General features: G+C 48.4%; 1 protein-coding gene across 1 annotated transcript; it reads right to left on the reverse strand.

The window, feature by feature from the left end:
• Positions 1 to 332: 332 nt before the first annotated feature.
• LOC121437360 (putative MAGE domain-containing protein MAGEA13P) lies at positions 333 to 1,292 on the reverse strand. Its single transcript, XM_041637238.1, has one exon. It carries the CDS (start codon positions 1,290 to 1,292, stop codon positions 333 to 335), a length of 960 nt encoding a protein of 319 aa, XP_041493172.1.
• Positions 1,293 to 1,555: the final 263 nt, after the last annotated feature.

Consider the following 1,555-nt stretch of genomic DNA (forward strand, 5'->3'; position numbering starts at 1 on the left):
CAAGTAAGAGGTGCATATGTTTAGCTTCACAAAACAGACTACAAGAACAATAGAATCTGTCATTTTTTTTAGATCTTTCACGTGTCCAAGGAAAGCTCTGTTGCACTGCTATTTGATCTTCCTCTAGACCTCAAAGCTGAGAATGTTCTCAACACGCTTTTCACAGCAGCAAACTTCTTCTTCTGAAACAAACGTGGGAGCCACAGTTAATGAATGGAGACTCTAAAGCTAATAAACCCTTTAAGACGGAACAAAAAGAAAAAGAACCCAAACTCTCTTCTACTCGAAAATCTGACTGCTGTCTTTAATCAGTGTGAAGAAGCAGCCTCAATTTACTCAGGGCGGGAGAAGCTGCTGGGCTTGTCCGCGGAACCTGAGTCTTCCGGGGCAACAGGAAAGGCCACGGAGGCAAGGGCGGCCTGGGCTCTCTCCTCTTCATCCTTCAAGGCTTCCCTATACAGAGCTGTGAAGGCCGTGGGGCTGCTCCGGACAACCTTGGAGAAAAACTGCAGGACTTTCATCTTGCTGGTTTCAGCACGGGCCCTTGGGCCCCACAGGAACTCATAGCATGGAGGATCACTGTCGGGTACCAGCTGGTATTCCAGGTACTTCTCAGCAACCAATTCTTCAGTGATGAACTTTCTGGGATTCCCACAGATGAAATCATGCTGGTCAGGAAATACGCCAACCGTATTCAGCATGTCCCAGATCTTCTTCTCAGGAGCACGGTTGCCCTCCATGAAGATGGCACCAAGGATGAGCACCAGGAGGCCTAACTTGGGGATGCCCTCCTCGTCATCACCACTCGAGCGCCCATCATAGGTGAGATCAAGAACTTTAAGGAGCTCATAGGAGTGGTTGATAGCATCCACTTCCTTCACTTCTATGCCAAAAACCATTTCCATGCATTCACAGGCATGCTTGAAGATCACTTGATAGTAGTGCTTGTACTCTTTGACAATACTCAGAATTTCTGCCTCAGTGACGGGCTGCTTTGTTGTATACTTGAAACTCAGAAACTTCACCAATTCGGTCACCTTATACTGTAGCTGACTGTTGAGCAAGAACCTGGAGAAGAGGTAGGCCTTTGAGACGCTCTGACGTCTCCCTGCTTGACGAGCAGAACCTTCATTTGGTAGAGTGGCTTGGGCAGGAGCAGAGGAGGAACAGGGAACCTGAGCAGCAGATTCTCCCTCTGAGGTGCCCACCTCCTTAGCTACAGGCACCTCCTCGCTGACCTGACCCTCATTCTCTTCTTGGGCCTCACGGCCTTGCTCATGCCTGTGGGACATTATAATTTGTTTTGCAGGTAAGTGGCAGGAGAAAGTTGATGAAGAGTGGCCTGAGGGTGAGAGAAAAAATGTGAGGGTTTGCTAAGCTGTCAGCAGTGACGAAGGTTTTCTCAGTATTTATCTTAGGTAGTTCTCTTGGGTCTCATGGGCCTGCCTCCTACCAACTCCATTCTACTCTATGGTCTCTGGCTATGACTCAGTACAGTAACTATGTCCTTTGTTCCTGGAACCTCCATATGAGCAATTTAGGAGAGGGGCTCAGG

This window comes from Microtus oregoni, unplaced genomic scaffold, assembly GCF_018167655.1.
Source record: "Microtus oregoni isolate MIOR12 unplaced genomic scaffold, Mior012 000052F_001, whole genome shotgun sequence".
NCBI lineage: Eukaryota > Metazoa > Chordata > Mammalia > Rodentia > Cricetidae > Microtus > Microtus oregoni.

Excerpts from the sequence above, each read along its gene's own strand:
- LOC121437360 (XM_041637238.1), bottom strand. The coding sequence starts at position 1,292 with ATGTCCCACAGGCATGAGCAAGGCCGTGAGGCCCAAGAAGAGAATGAG.